Raw genomic sequence first — 20,798 nt, 5'->3', positions numbered from 1 at the left:
GATCCGGTCCAGTAAGCGCGGCTGCTCCTTCAGTTCGGCCACTGGATGTTCGCGCGGCTGCTCGGCTCCGCCTCCTCACCAGTGATTGGCCGCCAGAACTGTAGCTAAGGCACACAGGCGGCCAATCACCGGCGAGGGGGCGGAGCCGAGCGGCCCCACGAAAATCGAGTGCAGGAGCAGCAGGTAAGTGTTCAGTGTAGAGGTGCTGCTGCAACCACATATGCTGGCTGCAGCAGCACCATACTAAAACAGGGTCAGCAAGTGTAATTGGTGTCAGTGGGAGGAATAGTGCCCCATCATTGGTATCACTGATACCAATGATGGAGCACTATTCCTCCCACTGACACCAATGATGGGGCACTATTCCTCCCACTGACACCAACGATGGGGCACTATTCCTCCCACTGACACCAACGATGGGGCACTATTCCTCCCACTGACACCAACGATGGGGCACTATTCCTCCCACTGACACCAACGATGGGGCACTATTCCTCCCACTGACACCAACGATGGGGCACTATTCCTCCCACTGACACCAACGATGGGGCACTATTCCTCCCACTGACACCAACGATGGGGCACTATTCCTCCCACTGACACCAACGATGGGGCACTATTCCTCCCACTGACACCAACGATGGGGCACTATTCCTCCCACTGACACCAACGATGGGGCACTATTCCTCCCACTGACACCAACGATGGGGCACTATTCCTCCCACTGACACCAACGATGGGGCACTATTCCTCCCACTGACACCAACGATGGGGCACTATTCCTCCCACTGACACCAACGATGGGGCACTATTCCTCCCACTGACACCAACGATGGGGCACTATTCCTCCCACTGACACCAACGATGGGGCACTATTCCTCCCACTGACACCAACGATGGGGCACTATTCCTCCCACTGACACCAACGATGGGGCACTATTCCTCCCACTGACACCAACGATGGGGCACTATTCCTCCCACTGACACCAACGATGGGGCACTATTCCTCCCACTGACACCAACGATGGGGCACTATTCCTCCCACTGACACCAACGATGGGGCACTATTCCTCCCACTGACACCAACGATGGGGCACTATTCCTCCCACTGACACCAACGATGGGGCACTATTCCTCCCACTGACACCAACGATGGGGCACTATTCCTCCCACTGACACCAACGATGGGGCACTATTCCTCCCACTGACACCAACGATGGGGCACTATTCCTCCCACTGACACCAACGATGGGGCACTATTCCTCCCACTGACACCAACGATGGGGCACTATTCCTCCCACTGACACCAACGATGGGGCACTATTCCTCCCACTGACACCAACGATGGGGCACTATTCCTCCCACTGACACCAACGATGGGGCACTATTCCTCCCACTGACACCAACGATGGGGCACTATTCCTCCCACTGACACCAACGATGGGGCACTATTCCTCCCACTGACACCAACGATGGGGCACTATTCCTCCCACTGACACCAACGATGGGGCACTATTCCTCCCACTGACACCAACGATGGGGCACTATTCCTCCCACTGACACCAACGATGGGGCACTATTCCTCCCACTGACGCCAACGATGGGGCACTATTCCTCCCACTGACGCCAACGATGGGGCACTATTCCTCCCACTGACGCCAACGATGGGGCACTATTCCTCCCACTGACGCCAACGATGGGGCACTATTCCTCCCACTGACGCCAACGATGGGGCACTATTCCTCCCACTGACGCCAACGATGGGGCACTATTCCTCCCGCTGACGCCAACGATGGGGCACTATTCCTCCCGCCGACGCCAACGATGGGGCACTATTCCTCCCGCTGACGCCAACGATGGGGCACTATTCCTCCCGCTGACGCCAACGATGGGGCACTATTCCTCCCGCTGACGCCAACGATGGGGCACTATTCCTCCCGCTGACGCCAGCGATGGGGCACTATTCCTCCCGCTGACGCCAGCGATGGGGCACTATTCCTCCCGCTGACGCCAGCGATGGGGCACTATTCCTCCCGCTGACGCCAGCGATGGGGCACTATTCCTCCCGCTGACGCCAGCGATGGGGCACTATTCCTCCCGCTGACGCCAGCGATGGGGCACTATTCCTCCCGCTGACGCCAGCGATGGGGCACTATTCCTCCCGCTGACGCCAGCGATGGGGCACTATTCCTCCCGCTGACGCCAACGATGGGGCACTATTCCTCCCGCTGACGCCAACGATGGGGCACTATTCCTCCCGCTGACGCCAACGATGGGGCACTATTCCTCCCGCTGACGCCAACGATGGGGCACTATTCCTCCCGCTGACGCCAACGATGGGGCACTATTCCTCCCGCTGACGCCAACGATGGGGCACTATTCCTCCCGCTGACGCCAACGATGGGGCACTATTCCTCCCGCTGACGCCAACGATGGGGCACTATTCCTCCCGCTGACGCCAACGATGGGGCACTATTCCTCCCGCTGACGCCAACGATGGGGCACTATTCCTCCCGCTGACGCCAACGATGGGGCACTATTCCTCCCGCTGACGCCAACGATGGGGCACTATTCCTCCCGCTGACGCCAACGATGGGGCACTATTCCTCCCGCTGACGCCAACGATGGGGCACTATTCCTCCCGCTGACGCCAACGATGGGGCACTATTCCTCCCGCTGACGCCAACGATGGGGCACTATTCCTCCCGCTGACGCCAACGATGGGGCACTATTCCTCCCGCTGACGCCAACGATGGGGCACTATTCCTCCCGCTGACGCCAACGATGGGGCACTATTCCTCCCGCTGACGCCAACGATGGGGCACTATTCCTCCCGCTGACGCCAACGATGGGGCACTATTCCTCCCGCTGACGCCAACGATGGGGCACTATTCCTCCCGCTGACGCCAACGATGGGGCACTATTCCTCCCGCTGACGCCAACGATGGGGCACTATTCCTCCCGCTGACGCCAACGATGGGGCACTATTCCTCCCGCTGACGCCAACGATGGGGCACTATTCCTCCCGCTGACGCCAACGATGGGGCACTATTCCTCCCGCTGACGCCAACGATGGGGCACTATTCCTCCCGCTGACGCCAACGATGGGGCACTATTCCTCCCGCTGACGCCAACGATGGGGCACTATTCCTCCCGCTGACGCCAACGATGGGGCACTATTCCTCCCGCTGACGCCAACGATGGGGCACTATTCCTCCCGCTGACGCCAACGATGGGGCACTATTCCTCCCGCTGACGCCAACGATGGGGCACTATTCCTCCCGCTGACGCCAACGATGGGGCACTATTCCTCCCGCTGACGCCAACGATGGGGCACTATTCCTCCCGCTGACGCCAACGATGGGGCACTATTCCTCCCGCTGACGCCAACGATGGGGCACTATTCCTCCCGCTGACGCCAACGATGGGGCACTATTCCTCCCGCTGACGCCAACGATGGGGCACTATTCCTCCCGCTGACGCCAACGATGGGGCACTATTCCTCCCGCTGACGCCGACGATGGGGCACTATTCCTCCCGCTGACGCCGACGATGGGGCACTATTCCTCCCGCTGACGCCGACGATGGGGCACTATTCCTCCCGCTGACGCCAACGATGGGGCACTATTCCTCCCGCTGACGCCGACGATGGGGCACTATTCCTCCCGCTGACGCCGACGATGGGGCACTATTCCTCCCGCTGACGCCGACGATGGGGCACTATTCCTCCCGCTGACGCCGACGATGGGGCACTATTCCTCCCGCTGACGCCGACGATGGGGCACTATTCCTCCCGCTGACGCCGACGATGGGGCACTATTCCTCCCGCTGACGCCGACGATGGGGCACTATTCCTCCCGCTGACGCCGACGATGGGGCACTATTCCTCCCGCTGACGCCGACGATGGGGCACTATTCCTCCCGCTGACGCCGACGATGGGGCACTATTCCTCCCGCTGACGCCGACGATGGGGCACTATTCCTCCCGCTGACGCCGACGATGGGGCACTATTCCTCCCGCTGACGCCGACGATGGGGCACTATTCCTCCCGCTGACGCCGACGATGGGGCACTATTCCTCCCGCTGACGCCGACGATGGGGCACTATTCCTCCCGCTGACGCCGACGATGGGGCACTATTCCTCCCGCTGACGCCGACGATGGGGCACTATTCCTCCCGCTGACGCCGACGATGGGGCACTATTCCTCCCGCTGACGCCGACGATGGGGCACTATTCCTCCCGCTGACGCCGACGATGGGGCACTATTCCTCCCGCTGACGCCGACGATGGGGCACTATTCCTCCCGCTGACGCCGACGATGGGGCACTATTCCTCCCGCTGACGCCGACGATGGGGCACTATTCCTCCCGCTGACGCCGACGATGGGGCGCTATTCCTCCCGCTGACGCCGACGATGGGGCGCTATTCCTCCCGCTGACGCCGACGATGGGGCGCTATTCCTCCCGCTGACGCCGACGATGGGGCGCTATTCCTCCCGCTGACGCCGACGATGGGGCGCTATTCCTCCCGCTGACGCCGACGATGGGGCACTATTCCTCCCGCTGACGCCGACGATGGGGCACTATTCCTCCCGCTGACGCCGACGATGGGGCACTATTCCTCCCGCTGACGCCGACGATGGGGCACTATTCCTCCCGCTGACGCCGACGATGGGGCACTATTCCTCCCGCTGACGCCGACGATGGGGCGCTATTCCTCCCGCTGACGCCGACGATGGGGCGCTATTCCTCCCGCTGACGCCGACGATGGGGCGCTATTCCTCCCGCTGACGCCGACGATGGGGCGCTATTCCTCCCGCTGACGCCGACGATGGGGCGCTATTCCTCCCGCTGACGCCGACGATGGGGCGCTATTCCTCCCGCTGACGCCGACGATGGGGCGCTATTCCTCCCGCTGACGCCGACGATGGGGCGCTATTCCTCCCGCTGACGCCGACGATGGGGCGCTATTCCTCCCGCTGACGCCGACGATGGGGCGCTATTCCTCCCGCTGACGCCGACGATGGGGCGCTATTCCTCCCGCTGACGCCGACGATGGGGCACTATTCCTCCCGCTGACGCCGACGATGGGGCACTATTCCTCCCGCTGACGCCGACGATGGGGCACTATTCCTCCCGCTGACGCCGACGATGGGGGCACTATTCCTCCCGCTGACGCCGACGATGGGGCACTATTCCTCCCGCTGACGCCGACGATGGGGCACTATTCCTCCCGCTGACGCCGACGATGGGGCACTATTCCTCCCGCTGACGCCGACGATGGGGCACTATTCCCACCCCCCGCTGACGCCGACGATGGGGCACTATTCCCACCCCCCGCTGACGCCGACGATGGGGCACTATTCCCACCCCCCGCTGACGCCGACGATGGGGCACTATTCCCACCCCCCGCTGACGCCGACGATGGGGCACTATTCCCACCCCCCGCTGACGCCGACGATGGGGCACTATTCCCACCCCCCGCTGACGCCGACGATGGGGCACTATTCCCACCCCCCGCTGACGCCGACGATGGGGCACTATTCCCACCCCCCGCTGACGCCGACGATGGGGCACTATTCCCACCCCCCGCTGACGCCGACGATGGGGCACTATTCCCACCCCCCGCTGACGCCGACGATGGGGCACTATTCCCACCCCCCGCTGACGCCGACGATGGGGCACTATTCCCACCCCCCGCTGACGCCGACGATGGGGCACTATTCCCACCCCCCGCTGACGCCGACGATGGGGCACTATTCCCACCCCCCGCTGACGCCGACGATGGGGCACTATTCCCACCCCCCGCTGACGCCGACGATGGGGCACTATTCCCACCCCCCGCTGACGCCGACGATGGGGCACTATTCCCACCCCCCGCTGACGCCGACGATGGGGCACTATTCCCACCCCCCGCTGACGCCGACGATGGGGCACTATTCCCACCCCCCGCTGACGCCGACGATGGGGCACTATTCCCACCCCCCGCTGACGCCGACGATGGGGCACTATTCCCACCCCCCGCTGACGCCGACGATGGGGCACTATTCCCACCCCCCGCTGACGCCGACGATGGGGCACTATTCCCACCCCCCGCTGACGCCGACGATGGGGCACTATTCCCACCCCCCGCTGACGCCGACGATGGGGCACTATTCCCACCCCCCGCTGACGCCGACGATGGGGCACTATTCCCACCCCCCGCTGACGCCGACGATGGGGCACTATTCCCACCCCCCGCTGACGCCGACGATGGGGCACTATTCCCACCCCCCGCTGACGCCGACGATGGGGCACTATTCCCACCCCCCGCTGACGCCGACGATGGGGCACTATTCCCACCCCCCGCTGACGCCGACGATGGGGCACTATTCCCACCCCCCGCTGACGCCGACGATGGGGCACTATTCCCACCCCCCGCTGACGCCGACGATGGGGCACTATTCCCACCCCCCGCTGACGCCGACGATGGGGCACTATTCCCACCCCCCGCTGACGCCGACGATGGGGCACTATTCCCACCCCCCGCTGACGCCGACGATGGGGCACTATTCCCACCCCCCGCTGACGCCGACGATGGGGCACTATTCCCACCCCCCGCTGACGCCGACGATGGGGCACTATTCCCACCCCCCGCTGACGCCGACGATGGGGCACTATTCCCACCCCCCGCTGACGCCGACGATGGGGCACTATTCCCACCCCCCGCTGACGCCGACGATGGGGCACTATTCCCACCCCCCGCTGACGCCGACGATGGGGCACTATTCCCACCCCCCGCTGACGCCGACGATGGGGCACTATTCCCACCCCCCGCTGACGCCGACGATGGGGCACTATTCCCACCCCCCGCTGACGCCGACGATGGGGCACTATTCCCACCCCCCGCTGACGCCGACGATGGGGCACTATTCCCACCCCCCGCTGACGCCGACGATGGGGCACTATTCCCACCCCCCGCTGACGCCGACGATGGGGCACTATTCCCACCCCCCGCTGACGCCGACGATGGGGCACTATTCCCACCCCCCGCTGACGCCGACGATGGGGCACTATTCCCACCCCCCGCTGACGCCGACGATGGGGCACTATTCCCACCCCCCGCTGACGCCGACGATGGGGCACTATTCCCACCCCCCGCTGACGCCGACGATGGGGCACTATTCCCACCCCCCGCTGACGCCGACGATGGGGCACTATTCCCACCCCCCGCTGACGCCGACGATGGGGCACTATTCCCACCCCCCGCTGACGCCGACGATGGGGCACTATTCCCACCCCCCGCTGACGCCGACGATGGGGCACTATTCCCACCCCCCGCTGACGCCGACGATGGGGCACTATTCCCACCCCCCGCTGACGCCGACGATGGGGCACTATTCCCACCCCCCGCTGACGCCGACGATGGGGCACTATTCCCACCCCCCGCTGACGCCGACGATGGGGCACTATTCCCACCCCCCGCTGACGCCGACGATGGGGCACTATTCCCACCCCCCGCTGACGCCGACGATGGGGCACTATTCCAACCCCCCGCTGACGCCGACGATGGGGCACTATTCCAACCCCCCGCTGACGCCGACGATGGGGCACTATTCCAACCCCCCGCTGACGCCGACGATGGGGCACTATTCCAACCCCCCGCTGACGCCGACGATGGGGCACTATTCCAACCCCCCGCTGACGCCGACGATGGGGCACTATTCCAACCCCCCGCTGACGCCGACGATGGGGCACTATTCCAACCCCCCGCTGACGCCGACGATGGGGCACTATTCCAACCCCCCGCTGACGCCGACGATGGGGCACTATTCCAACCCCCCGCTGACGCCGACGATGGGGCACTATTCCAACCCCCCGCTGACGCCGACGATGGGGCACTATTCCAACCCCCCGCTGACGCCGACGATGGGGCACTATTCCAACCCCCCGCTGACGCCGACGATGGGGCACTATTCCAACCCCCCGCTGACGCCGACGATGGGGCACTATTCCAACCCGCCGCTGACGCCGACGATGGGGCACTATTCCAACCCGCCGCTGACGCCGACGATGGGGCACTATTCCAACCCGCCACTGACGCCGACGATGGGGCACTATTCCCGCCACTGACGCCGACGATGGGGCACTATTCCCGCCACTGACACCGACGATGGGGCACTATTCCTCCCACTGGTGTGCATTGGAAGAGGGGTAGTCTTATACGGCGAGTATAGCCCAAACACTACATTTTAGCAGGAAAAGTAGGGGATCGTCTTATACGCCCAGTTGTTTTATATGCCGGCAAATACGGTATTTATGCTGTGACTTGAGATCAGGAATTTATATATCCAGTCCTGTAGTTTTACTGAAAAGTCTATTTGAAGTTGTTATAGCTATAGATAAAGGTCATTTTCCCTCTTAATTGGTGCTGGAACATGTGTCCCCACTGGAAGATTTACCTTCACCTCCTTTGGTTACAACAGTAACGTTTTGATTTTTCTATTAATTTCTGTCTGTTTAAATGGCCATTAGGACAAATACAGAGAGTGACTTTATCTAGAAGGGCACAGAAAGCAATACAATATTGACAGGTTGTAATCCTTCCTAACTCCAACTATCAAAAATAAACAAAACCAAATGACTGTGCAGACACATTAGTGCCTTACATTTAGGGTAAATTCACATTTCTGTGTGTATTCTGACATATGTTTAGGCTTCGTATACACTAGCGGTTTTTTCTTGTAAAACTGCTGGATAAAAAATGCTGGTAATAGCATTTTTAGGAGCTTTGGCATTTAATTAGTATATTTACAGTACATGTAAAGGAAAAACAAGAAAAAAGATGTTAGGAGTGTTTTTAGTAGCGTTTAGAAGCATTTAGCATTTTTTTCTGCTGGAAAAACGCTTCAGAAGACTCTACAGAAACAATTTTTGCTAATAGCCTAAAGAAGTGTGCATGGACACATAGGATAACACTATTTAACTTCTAAAAGCAGAAAAAAAGGCTTATAACCGCTTCTAGGAGCATAAAAAAAGAGCCTTAATGTGTTTTACATGTGGTGTGTGTGTATATGTATATGTATATGTGTGTGTGTGTGTGTGTGTGTATATGTGTATATATATATATGTGTGTATATATATATATATATATATATATATATATATATATATATATATATATATATATATATATATATATATTACAGTCAGGTCCATAAATATTGGGACATCAACACAATTCTAACATTTTTGGCTCTATACACCACCACAATGGATTTGAAATGAAACAAACAAGATGTGCTTTAACTGCAGACTGTCAGCTTTAATATGAAGGTATTTACATCCAAATTGGGTGAACGGTGTAGGAATTACAACAGTTTGCATATGTGCCTCCCACTTATTAAGGGACCAAAAGTAATGGGACAGAATAATAATCATAAATCAAACTTTCACTGTTTAATACTTGGTTGCAAATCCTTTGCAGTCAATTACAGCCTGAAGTCTGGAATGCATAGACATCACCAGACGCTGGGTTTCATCCCTGGTGATGCTCTGCCAGGCCTCTACTGCAACTGTCTTCAGTTCCTGCTTGTTCTTGGGGCATTTTCCCTTCAGTTTTGTCTTCAGCAAGTGAAATGCATGCTCAATCGGATTCAGCTCAGGTGATTGACTTGGCCATTGCATAACATTCCACTTCTTTCCCTTAAAAAACTCTTTGGTTGCTTTTGCAGTATGCTTTGGGTCATTGTCCATCTGCACTGTGAAGCGGCGTCCAATGAGTTGTGAAGCATTTGGCTGAATATGAGCAGATAATATTGCCCGAAACAATTCAGAATTCATCCTGCTGCTTTTGTCAGCAGTCACATCATCAATAAATACAAGAGAGCCAGTTCCATTGGCAGCCATACATGCCCACGCCATGACACTACCACCACCATGCTTCACTGGTGAGGTGCTATGCTTAGGATCATGAGCAGTTCCTTTCCTTCTCCATACTCTTCTCTTCCCATCACTCTGGTACAAGTTGATCTTGGTCTCATCTGTCCATAGGATGTTGTTCCAGAACTGTGAAGGCTTTTTTAGATGTCGTTTGGCAAACTCTAATCTGGCCTTCCTGTTTTTGAGGCTCACCAATGGTTTCCATCTTGTGGTGAACCCTCTGTATTCACTCTGATGAAGTCTTCTCTTGATTGTTGACTTTGACACACATACACCTACCTCCTGGAGAGTGTTCTTGATCTGGCCAACTGTTGTGAAGGGTGTTTTCTTCACCAGGGAAAGAATTCTTCGGTCATCCACCACAGTTGTTTCCCGTGGTCTTCCGGGTCTTTTGGTGTTGCTGAGCTCACCGGTGCATTTCTTCTTTTTAAGAATGTTCCAAACAGTTGTTTTGGCCACGCCTAATGTTTTTGCTATCTCTCTGATGGGTTTGTTTTGTTTTTTCAGCCTAATGATGGCTTGCTTCACTGATAGTGACAGCTCTTTGGATCTCATCTTGAGAGTTGACAGCAACAGATTCCAAATGCAAATAGCATACTTGAAATGAACTCTGGACCTTTTATCTGCTCATTGTAATTGGGATAATGAGGGAATAACACACACCTGGCCATGGAACAGCTTAAAAGCAAATTGTCCCATTACTTTTGGTCCCGTAACAAGTGGGAGGCACATATGCAAACTGTTGTAATTCCTACACCGTTCACCCAATTTGGATGTAAATACCCTCAAATTAAAGCTGACAGTCTGCAGTTAAAGCACATCTTGTTCGTTTAATTTCAAATCCAATGTGGTGGTGTAAAGAGCCAAAAATGTTAGAATTGTGTCGATGTCCCAATATTTATGGACCTGACTGTATATATGTGTGTGTGTGTGTGTATATATATATATGTATATGTATATATATGTATATGTGTGTGTATATATATATATATATATATATATATATATATATATATATACACACATACACAGTGGGGAACGAAAGTTTGGGCACCCCAGCTAAAAATTTGTATTAATGTGCATAAAGAAGCCAAGGAAAGATGGAAAAATCTCCAAAATGCATCAAATTACAGATTAGACATTCTTATAATATGTCAACAAAAGTTAGATTTTATTTCCATCATTTACACTTTCAAAATAACTGAAAACAAAAAAATGGCATCTGCAAAAGTTTGGGCACCCTGCAGAGTTAATATCTTGTACTGCCCCCTTTGGCAAGTATCACAGCTTGTAAACGCTTTTTGTAGCCAGTCAAGAGTCTTTCAATTCTTGTTTGAGGTATCTTTGCCCATTCTTCCTTACAAAAGTCTTCCAGTTCTTCGAGATTTCTGGGCTGTCTGTCACGCACTGCTCTTTTAAGGTCTATCCATAGATTTTCAATTATGTTGAGGTCAGGAGATTGTGAAGGCCATGGCAAAACCTTCAGTTTACGCCTCTTGATGTAATCCCCCGTGGATTTCGAGGTGTGTTTAGGATTATTATCCATTTGTAGAAGCCATCCTCTCTTTAACTTCAGCTTTTTCACAGATGGCATCAAGTTACCATCCAAAATTTGCTGAAATTTTGTTGAATCCATTTTTCCTTCTACTCGTGAGATGTTCCCTGTGCCACTGGCTGCAACATAACCCCAAAGCATGATTGATCCAACCCCATGCTTAACAGTTGGACAGAGGTTCTTTTCATTAAATTCTGTGCCCCTTCTTCTCCAAGCGTACCTTTGCTCATTCCGGCCAAAAAGTTCAATTTTAACCTCATCGGTCCACAGAACTTGTTTCCAAAATGCATCAGGCTTGTCTATATGTTCATTTGCAAAGTTCACACAATGATTTTTGTGGTGAGGACGTAGAAGAGGTTTTCTTCTGATGTCTCTTCCATGATGACCATATTTGTACAAGTATCTCTTTATAGTGGAATAGTGTACCACAACTCCAGTGTCTGCCAGATCTTTCTGGAGGGATCGTGGGTTTTGAATTGTTTTTCTCACAATCTGTCTGATATTTTTCTTGGTCTTCCAGATCTTGCTTTAACTTCCACTGTTCCTGATGACTGCCATTTCTTAATTACATTCCGAACAGAGGATATTGACATCTGAAAACTCTTTGCTATCTTCTTATAGCCTTCTCCAGCTTTGTGAGCGTCAACTGTTTTCAGTTTTCTAGACAACTGCTTAGAAGAACCCATGGTGCTGATTGTTGGGGCAAGGTCAGATGAGTCTGGGCATTTAAAACCTTTGAGCTTGACATCACCTGGTCTTCCCAGACGATGATTGAGAACAATCCATGACACTGGCAGGTCTCAGCTTTGCCAAGGGGGCAGTGCATGCTATAAATTCTGCAGGGTGCCCAAACTTTTGCAGACGCTATTTTTTTTTTCTGTTATTTTGAAAGTGTAAATGATGGAAATAAAATCTTACTTTTGTTGACATATTCTAAGAATGTCTAATCTGTAATTTGATGCCTTTTGGAGATTTTTCCATCTTTCCTTGGCTTCTTTATGCACATTAATACAAATTTTTAGCTGGGGTGCCCAAACTTTCGATCCCCACTGTGTATATATGTATATATATATGTGTGTGTGTGTGTGTGTGTGTGTGTGTGTATGTATATATATATATATATCTATCTCTATATCTATATCTATCCCAAAACCTGTTTTACATGAGTCTTTATATGTGTTACCATTCATTTCTATCAAACACAGTTTCAAGGAAACAGTACTTATGACGCATCAGGACACATGCACCACATGAACACTTTGAAACGTATGCAAAATTCTTGAGTTAGGTAACCGTTTTCTAAGTGGAACCATTCTCATCTCAAACACTTGTTAAAAATCATGAAAAGTCAAATGTTAAACAAGTATCTAATAAGTTAGTGCTATGACTGCCTATAACAACGCGCTGTCAACAGCCCTTGACTCACTAGCACCTTTAACCACACGCAACATCAGACCCCGACCGCTCCAGCCCTGGCAGACTGATCACACCAAAACCCTCAAACGACACAGTCATGCCCTGGAACGACTATGGCGCAAAACCAAATCCCAACAAGCCTTCACCCGCTACAAATATGCCTTCCACACCTACACCTCCTCCCTCCACGCAGCCAAACAAGCCTACTTCCTGACCCTCATCAAGGCCCTCTCCTCCAATCCTCGCCGACTCTTCTCCACCTTCAACTCTCTATTCTCTCCACCCCCACCTCCACCCAGCACCTCACTCACCGCCCTTGAGATTGCCAATCATTTCAAAAACAGGATTGACACAATTCGCAAGGACATCGTCGCAACTCACACTCCCTCTCAACCTGTCCCCTCTCACACAGCTACCTCCTCATCACCCCTCTCCCACGGCCCCACCACTGCTCTGACCTCCACTTCCACCCCACCCTACATTCCTCATACTGAAGCACCCTCAACACTCCGCACCTTTTGACCTTACTACCATCGAGGAAGTCTCCAAGGTCCTCTCTGATGCCCGCCTCACCACCTGCCCCCTCGACCCTATCCCCTCACAACTCCTACAACCTCCTTCCCCTCCATCCTATGCTCCCTCACCCACATCTTTAATCTCTCCCTCTCCTCCGGCACTTTCCCCTCCCCTCTGAAGCATGCACACATCACGCCCATACTTAAAAAGCCCTCCCTGGTCCCCAATGACCTGAACAACCTCAGACCTATCTCCCTGCTCCCATTCACATCCAAACTCCTCGAGCGCCTAGTCTACACCCGCCTAAGCTCTCTCCTCAACGACAACAACCTCCTCGATCCCCTACAGTCCGGCTTCCGTCCCCTACACTCCACTGAAACTGCCTTACTCAAACTCTCCAACGACCTGCTAACCGCCAAAGCTAATGGTCACTATTCAGTGCTCCTACTCCTTGACCTCTCCACGGCCTTCGACACAGTCGACCACTCCCTCCTCCTCGGCCTCAGAGATTCTGCTCTCTCCTGGCTCTCATCCTACCTGTCACAACGCTCTTTCAGCGTTACCTATAATGCTACCACCTCCCCTTCACTCCACCTCTCTGTTGGGGTCCCTCAAGGCTCTGTCCTCAGGCCCCTTCTCTTCTCCATCTACACCTCCTCCCTTGACCAACTCATACACTCTCACGGCTTCAACTACCACCTATATGCCGACACACACACACAAATCTATCTCTCAACCCCCCACCTCACCCCCTCAGTCTCCGCCCGAATCACACACCTACTGAGCAACATATCAGACTGGATGTCGCTCCACTTTCTTAAACTGAACCTCTACAAAACCGAGTTTCTTGTCTTCCCCCCCCTGCCCGGACCCCATCCCCCATTGACTTCTCCATCATGTCCAACAACGCCACCATCAAACCCACCCCGCAGGCCAGAGTACTTGGTGTCATTCTGGACTCCAACCTATCCTTCCAGCCCCAAGTCCAATCTTTAACAAACTCATGCAGACTCCACCTCCGCAACATCGCCAAAATACGCACGTTCCTAACTCCAGAAACCACTAAACAGCTCATCCACTCCCTCATCATATCACGACTCGATTACTGCAACTCCCTCCTTACTGGCCTGCCTCGCCGCTGGCAATCCCCGCTTCAGTCGATCCTGAATACGGCTGCCAGACTCATACACCTTTCCAACCGCTCCGTTTCCGCCACCCCCCTCTGCCAATCCCTCCACTGGCTTCCTATTGCTCAACGGATCAAATTCAAAATCCTAACACTGACGTACAAAGCCATCCACCATACTGCCCCGAACTACATCACCGACCTAATATCCAAGTACCGCCCAGCATGCACACTCCGCTCCTCACAAGACCTCCTTCTCTCTAGTTCCCTGGTCTCCTGCTCCCATGCCCGCCTCCAGGACTTCTCCAGGGTGTCACCCATCCTCTGGAATTCCCTGCCCCAACCCATCAGATTATCACCTACTTTCCTCTCCTTTAGGCGCACCCTGAAAACCCACCTCTTCAGGGAAGCCTACCCCACCCCCTGCTAACTTGCCGACCTCCTCCACTCTTCCTACCACTCCATCCCCCACAGCTTTTTCCTCCTGTGCCACCATCCCCTCCCTCCTAGATTGTAAGCTCGAAAGAGCAGGGCCCTCGATCCCTTCATGTTTTGCATTGTATTGTTATTGTTCTGTCACATGTTCTGTCCCCCTTTTGTAATGTACGGCGCTGAGCGAACTATTGGCGCTTTATAAATACTGTCTAATAATAATAATTGCATTGTCTTTGCAAAGTCTATTACAGAGTCCATTTTTTTTTTTTAATTTCTACTCTTGTGACCACATTATTATTAGAAAATGTAGTAACCCATAGCAACCTGTCAGCTTTTATCGTAAATCTGCATTTGTGGGAGTAAAAACAATTGGCATAATAAATTATAGGTAGAGCAATTGGGTCCTGAATAATAAAAGTGGGTTGGGAGTACGGGGGAAAATAACAATTGCATGCTTTTATACTTTGGCAGGAATCCAAGCACAACAATGTTCAAAAGGTTGATTTGATGGGGTATTAGAGTATATAACCACGTTACGTTTGGTTATAATTGTTTTGTTTCTACAAGGTGCACCCAAGAAAGAAGTCTACTTCATGGCCATCATAGACATCCTGACACCATATGATGCCAAGAAGAAAGCTGCACATGCCGCCAAAACGGTCAAACATGGGGTAAGCATGAGGACTACAGCAGTGTTATCAGGGTTAAAGTAAATGTCTAGCCAAAATTTTTATTTTAATCATACAGGACTTGATTCTTAGATGGTGGTTTATATGTTGCTCCCTTGAGGCGATTGGCCAGTGACTCCAGTATTTTGCTAATGTATTTTGGTGATTGACCCCTTCTCCTATTGGAGATGGGGTTTTTTTGTATGTTTTTAAACCTTTACCTGTTTTCTTTTCGTCCATTGACACTTCCGTCAAGATCTGACTGCTCATCGCCGTATGGCTCACTAGTAGTTTCCAGATCGGTCACCCTCAGTGTGTATCTTGGGAATTGATTCCCGTGACTGTGGGTCCGACCTGTAAATTTTACTTTGGGCACTGGATCCTGCATTCAGTGCTTACCTTGGCACATGGTGCAGTGAGTGTAGTTAGTTGCAGGGTGCTGTAAAGAGCTGTGGTCCATCCCTGAGGCACTCAACCCTGAAGACTACTTTGTGATGGGCTTAGATAGGGTTTCCCTATACCTTTTTACATAGCGGTTTCTGGCTATGCATCTGTTGTTGGATTATTACTTGGATCTGTATTATACACTATATGCTTGTATCCTTTATGACACACAGCAATACTAAACGAGGAAGTGGATTTGAAGGCATGGTTTATGGGGTAATCTACACTTTTATTAGGTATTTTTGTCTTGTTTTATTCAGCATTGTAGGTAAATATATTAATATAGCATTTACCTGTTTGAAGTCTTTTTTTTTTTTTTTTCTGTTCATTGCTGGACACAGCCTCTCTTCTTTATCTATGACCAAACAAGGTTTTATAGCCCAACCTACTGGAGTAGGGCACTAGGCAGAAAAAAAGACTTTGCACCTCCTATGGGCAGTCCTCTGGGCATAAAACCCCCGCGACTATGCCCTATCCTGGATCTTTGCAGACTTCCCTCCCAGCATTTTTGCATGTAGGTTTTAAGCCTGATGGTGGCTACTTTTTGAGGCGGTTCTGTATGCATCGTTCCATATGAGAACACTGCAGAAGGAAATCCTGCCCACCTGGAACAGGTCTCCCACTGCCTTAGGAGTTTGGATTCACCTGGAACAATCGATGAGAGCCTCCCTCCTCTGGTGGTTGCAGTCTCTGACCCTCTGGAAACGGAAAGTCCTTCCTTTCTTCCTCTTTTCTGGACTGTGGTCATGACAGATGCCTGGGATTAGACTCTGCTCTGAGTCACAGGACTCCAATAGATGCCCACCTACTCTTCAATGTCCTGGAGCTTTGGGTGATCAGGTTGTCGCTGATGCATTGGACAGATCGCCTAAAGGGCCTACTGACCAGGATCCAGTTAGACAATGCCACCGTGGTGGAAAATATCAATTATCAGGGAAACACAAGAAGCACAGCGGCAGCACTGAAAGCATCTCACATCCTGCGATGGATGGATAGGTTCATTCCAGCTCTGTCCGCTGTGCACATTACAGGTGTGCAAAAATGGCAAGCGGATTACTTCAGTTGTCAGATGCTGGATTAGGGCGAGTGGTCCCTACACCCAGAGGTGTTCCATCAACTTTGACTTCGCTGGGGGGTGCCTAATGTGGATCTCCTAGCTTCCCGCCTCAGCCAGAAGGTTCCCAGGTTCGTGGTGAGATCAACGGATGCACTAGTGGCACCATGGGATCATTACAATTTCATCTACGCCTTTCCACTCCTCCATCTCATACTTTGTCTTTTCCTCAGAAAAGAGGCTGAAAGGATCCTGGTCATCCTGGTGTCTCCATACTGGCCTCGTCGCCTGTGGTACACCAACGTGGTGCGGTTGATGCCAAACACCCCCGGCTGCCTTTTTGAAAGAACCTTCTGTCCTAGGGGCCAATGTTCCACCCTGTTTTACCATTGCTGCAATGGCTATTGAAAGCCAGGTTCTGAAGGACGGGGTTGTCTGTTTCGGTGATCCCGACTCTGTTGAAGGCTCGTAAGTGTACCTCCTGGAAGTTTTATCGCCATTTGGTGCTAAGAACTGGGATTCCATTCTCGATCCTTCACAGTGGCCCGGCTGTTGGCCTTGCAACATGGCGAAGATCAGAAGCTTGCTGTGAGCACTAACAAGGGTCCAGTCTCTGCTTTCTTTCAGATTCCCTTGGCCGCTCACTCTTTGGTCCGTACTTTCATTCAAGTCGTTCGTCATGCAGTACCCCCTTATTCATTCCCCGTCACATGCGACCTGAATTTCGTGTTGTCAGCTCTTCAAAAGCCTCCCTTTGATAGCATCCGGGATGTTCCCTTGCTCCTGCTATCTCAAAAACTTGCCTTCCTAGTCGCTATCACATCGGCATGGAGGGTGACAGTTGCCGGCTTTGTCCTGTAAGCTGCCTTTTCTGATTTTACACAAGGACAAAGTGGTACTTCGACCAAAGGTGGAGTCAGATTTTCACTTGAATGAGGACATTGTTCTTCCTTCTGTTCCTCGGCTGTCTCACCCTGAGGAGGTGGCCTTGCACTCCTTGGATGTGGTTCACGCAATTTGTGTGTACCTTTTTGTGAGGGCTGCTTTTTGGAGGTCCGCTTGTGCACATGGATGGTCTGAAGAAAGGCATGGTGGCCTCTGCTGCCACTTTTTTGTATCCCGTTAGATTTGGCAGACCATTGTGCAGGCATATGCCATTAAGGGTCAGGAACCTCTTTTCCCTGTTACGCCGCACTCCACCAGGGTGGTTAGTGCCATTTACAAGATTGTATAAAGTTGATGTGTTGGCATCCTCTGATGCTAGTTTTGGCCGCAAAGTTTTGCGGGTGGCTGTTCGGGATTCTCAGGCATCCCTTGGGGTGGTTGGCATGTTGCCCTGGGATTTTCTTCCCATTTGTTCATTTGCTCACCTCTCGTTCTTGCACTGCTTAGGGACATCCCTGTTTAAAGCGATTAGTAAAGTCTCCCACTCCAATGCTGCATTTTCATCTAGTCAATTCTAGTAAGTGATTATCAACCATTATCCATTGTAAGTCAGTCCCAATTGCATACTACTTACTTTTTTGACACCTTTTAAAAATGTTTAAAAGCTGGCGCCTTAGGTATTGTTTTTTGAGTCAGCATTACATAGTACTTCCGCCCTTGCTTGCTTCTTAGCCAAGTGTTCTTGTTTTCATCGTTCCTATGACAACCGTGCTCCACTGATCATAGCCAACCTGTTTACATGAAAATGAAACCGTAGTCTTGCGGTTTTTGAGAGCAGTGCCGCAGGGAGCGAAAATCACAGACACGGCATATTTGTCAATGGACATACAGAGCCGGTGATGTCATTACAAAGAAGACGAATTACAAGAAAACCGCAAGTAAGGAGACCTCTAAATGCAGCAATCATTTGTGTTTTTATGCGGATTTAAATGTGATAAAGTTATGGGCGAGAGTTTACTATCACTTTGGGAAGAGAGGCTATGTCCGTCAATGAATGTAAGAGAAAATAGGATCTTTCATTGACTGACTGTCACTGCACCCACCCCTCTATGGAACTTCTCCTTTTAAAACTGCTTGTGACTGACTGGAGGCCTATAACAGAGAGGGAGTTTTATGCCCAGAGAAGACTGCCCATAGGAGGCGCCAAGTCTTCTGCCTAGTTTCCTACTCCTGTAGGTGGGGCTGTAAAATGCTGTTTGCTCATGGAATAAGAAGAGAAGCTATGTCCGTCAACTCAGAGAAAAGGATTTTATGGTGAATAACAAACAATCCATTTTTTTCCACCACTCCTTTCAGAATTCCCTGTCGGACTAGTAATATAGTGCTTATGATACTGCTAACTGCACATTTTTGGCCAACACCAATGCAAGCTTTTAATCTGATCTATTCCAAATGTTATTGCCACTTCTGAAAATGACAGGTGCCAACAGCTGTAAATACTTTGTGTTCTCTCTTCCCCCTAGCTATATTCATGCAATACATGCAAACCTGATTTGCCTAGCTCACTTATATTTGCAGAGGGCAAGAGGGAAGTTTTACCAGAGGCTGATGATTTTCTTACCACGAAAGTTTTGTGAATTGAATTCTTTGGCTTCTTGCCATATATTGGCTGCTGTGGACTCACTGGTTGTTTAATTCATACTAGTCTCTGGCTACATATACCTAGTTCTAAACAGCCTTCACATATTCCATTAGCCACATGGAAGAAGGCAATATCTAGAATGTTTTCCATAATCTTGATCAAGCTGATAGGGCTTTATTTGATGATTGGCTCTGAGAGGTTACTCAAGCCGTAGTAAAGAAAGAGGGAAAAAAAAAGTCCCCTGCAAGAAAATGTCATCATGTGCTAGTATGCATCTCTTCAAATTCACATTTGCTCTGGTAGGCCCAACTCTGCAGCCGGCTATTGCCACTGTCAGTTGCTTAGACTGGACTAGAGAGCTCAACTCTCTCCTTGTTTGGATTATCATGTCCTTTCTTCAGGCCTTTAGTCCTCTGCTCTACTATCCTGCCTAGATGCCACGGAGAATGATTTGTCAGATCTCCAGAATGTCCTTATTTTTTTGCATCTGCTACGACTTCTGTGGCTTAGCGCTTCGCTGGTTTATTCTGCTTGGAAAATGGCCATTTGTGCATGCCCATTTGAAGGTCAGCTCCTCCTTGGAAAATCCCATCAGGAATACATTGAAGCAGTTATGGAAGGGGGTCTCTACTCCTCAATCACACCCACTGTTGGATTGTCATCCTCTGCCGTGCGCAGTCTGCCTCTTCCAGGTATCGTCATCTACTGCAGGTCCATTCTCCACCTGGCATACCCTTCATGTCTGGACCTGCTCAGAAACCTTCTTCACAATGGTTTTCTTCCACCCCTGGATGTAGGGGGACATATACTGACTTTTTTTTTTTTTTTTTTAAATATCCTAGGGTGCCTTGAGACCATTTACTACAAGGCTTTCCTTTTTAATTGATCACGTATCATTCTTGGGCTTCTCCCCTGAGTTTGTATCATCTGGGCTACCTGGGTCTTATGTCCTTTTTCTATTTACTTTCCTTCTTCACATTACATTTTGTCTGTCCTGTCCCGTGTTAGAACATACTCTCATTGGCACCTCTTGGTTGCCCCTCCGTGGGAATTTCTCCATGGTTCTGCTGGTGACCTCTTTACAGGCAGCCCGTGTCCTATTTTCTTTTTATTATTATTATTTATTTTTTAATCA

At 51.8% G+C, this 20,798-nt stretch overlaps 1 protein-coding gene across 2 annotated transcripts in view; it reads left to right on the top strand.

The window, feature by feature from the left end:
- PIP4K2B (phosphatidylinositol-5-phosphate 4-kinase type 2 beta) overlaps positions 1-20,798 on the top strand; it is a 196,799-nt gene that overhangs the window by 119,886 nt on the left and 56,115 nt on the right. For both annotated transcript variants that reach the window (XR_016313649.1, XM_089683945.1), the window contains exon 9: positions 15,538-15,641. Coding sequence is in view for 1 of the 2 variants with exons in the window: in XM_089683945.1 (XP_089540071.1) it covers positions 15,538-15,641 (104 nt within the window). In the remaining variant the exon portion in view is untranslated. The remainder of the gene's footprint in view (positions 1-15,537; positions 15,642-20,798) is intronic.

This window comes from Staurois parvus, unplaced genomic scaffold (assembly GCF_062004578.1).
Source record: "Staurois parvus isolate SC_StPar_1 unplaced genomic scaffold, SC_StPar_1.0 ptg000328l, whole genome shotgun sequence".
In the NCBI taxonomy this organism is placed as follows: Eukaryota; Metazoa; Chordata; class Amphibia; order Anura; family Ranidae; genus Staurois; species Staurois parvus.
The sequence above is the reverse complement of the archived record's forward strand: the minus strand, read 5'-3'. Positions and strand labels throughout refer to the sequence as shown.